Below are 335 nucleotides of genomic sequence, written 5' to 3' on the forward strand. Positions count from 1 at the left end.
CGCTGACGGTGCACCCACGTTCGGGCAGCGTGGTGGTGGTGGGCAGCGTAGTCGAAGAGAGCGAGGTGGGCAGCATGGGTGGGGCGCCAGCATAGTGGGGCACAGTGTGGTCGCTCTGGGGGGTACTGCCCACTTTCCTCGCCTGGAGTCGTGTGCCCCCCTCGCCTAATTCCAGCAGCTCGACATCCGGGTCGTTGCTTGGGTCGTAGGCTGAGTCGTACTGGTCGTTGTTTCGCCCGGAGGTGTACAGGGGCGAGGCGTTGTCCCCTGCGAGGAAGGGAGATTGCTGGAGCTTCCTCTAGGTAGCGTGCTTTCTCTCTCTCTCACACACACAC

General features: G+C 63.3%; 1 protein-coding gene across 2 annotated transcripts in view; it reads right to left on the minus strand.

The window, feature by feature from the left end:
• LOC119587789 overlaps positions 1 to 335 on the minus strand; it is a 122,239-nt gene that overhangs the window by 31,345 nt on the left and 90,559 nt on the right. For both annotated transcript variants that reach the window (XM_037936487.1, XM_037936486.1), the window contains one exon: positions 19 to 267. In XM_037936487.1, the coding sequence (XP_037792415.1) occupies positions 19 to 267 (249 nt within the window). The remainder of the gene's footprint in view (positions 1 to 18; positions 268 to 335) is intronic.

The sequence above is a fragment of the Penaeus monodon genome, chromosome 23 (assembly GCF_015228065.2).
Source record: "Penaeus monodon isolate SGIC_2016 chromosome 23, NSTDA_Pmon_1, whole genome shotgun sequence".
Taxonomy (NCBI): Eukaryota; Metazoa; Arthropoda; class Malacostraca; order Decapoda; family Penaeidae; genus Penaeus; species Penaeus monodon.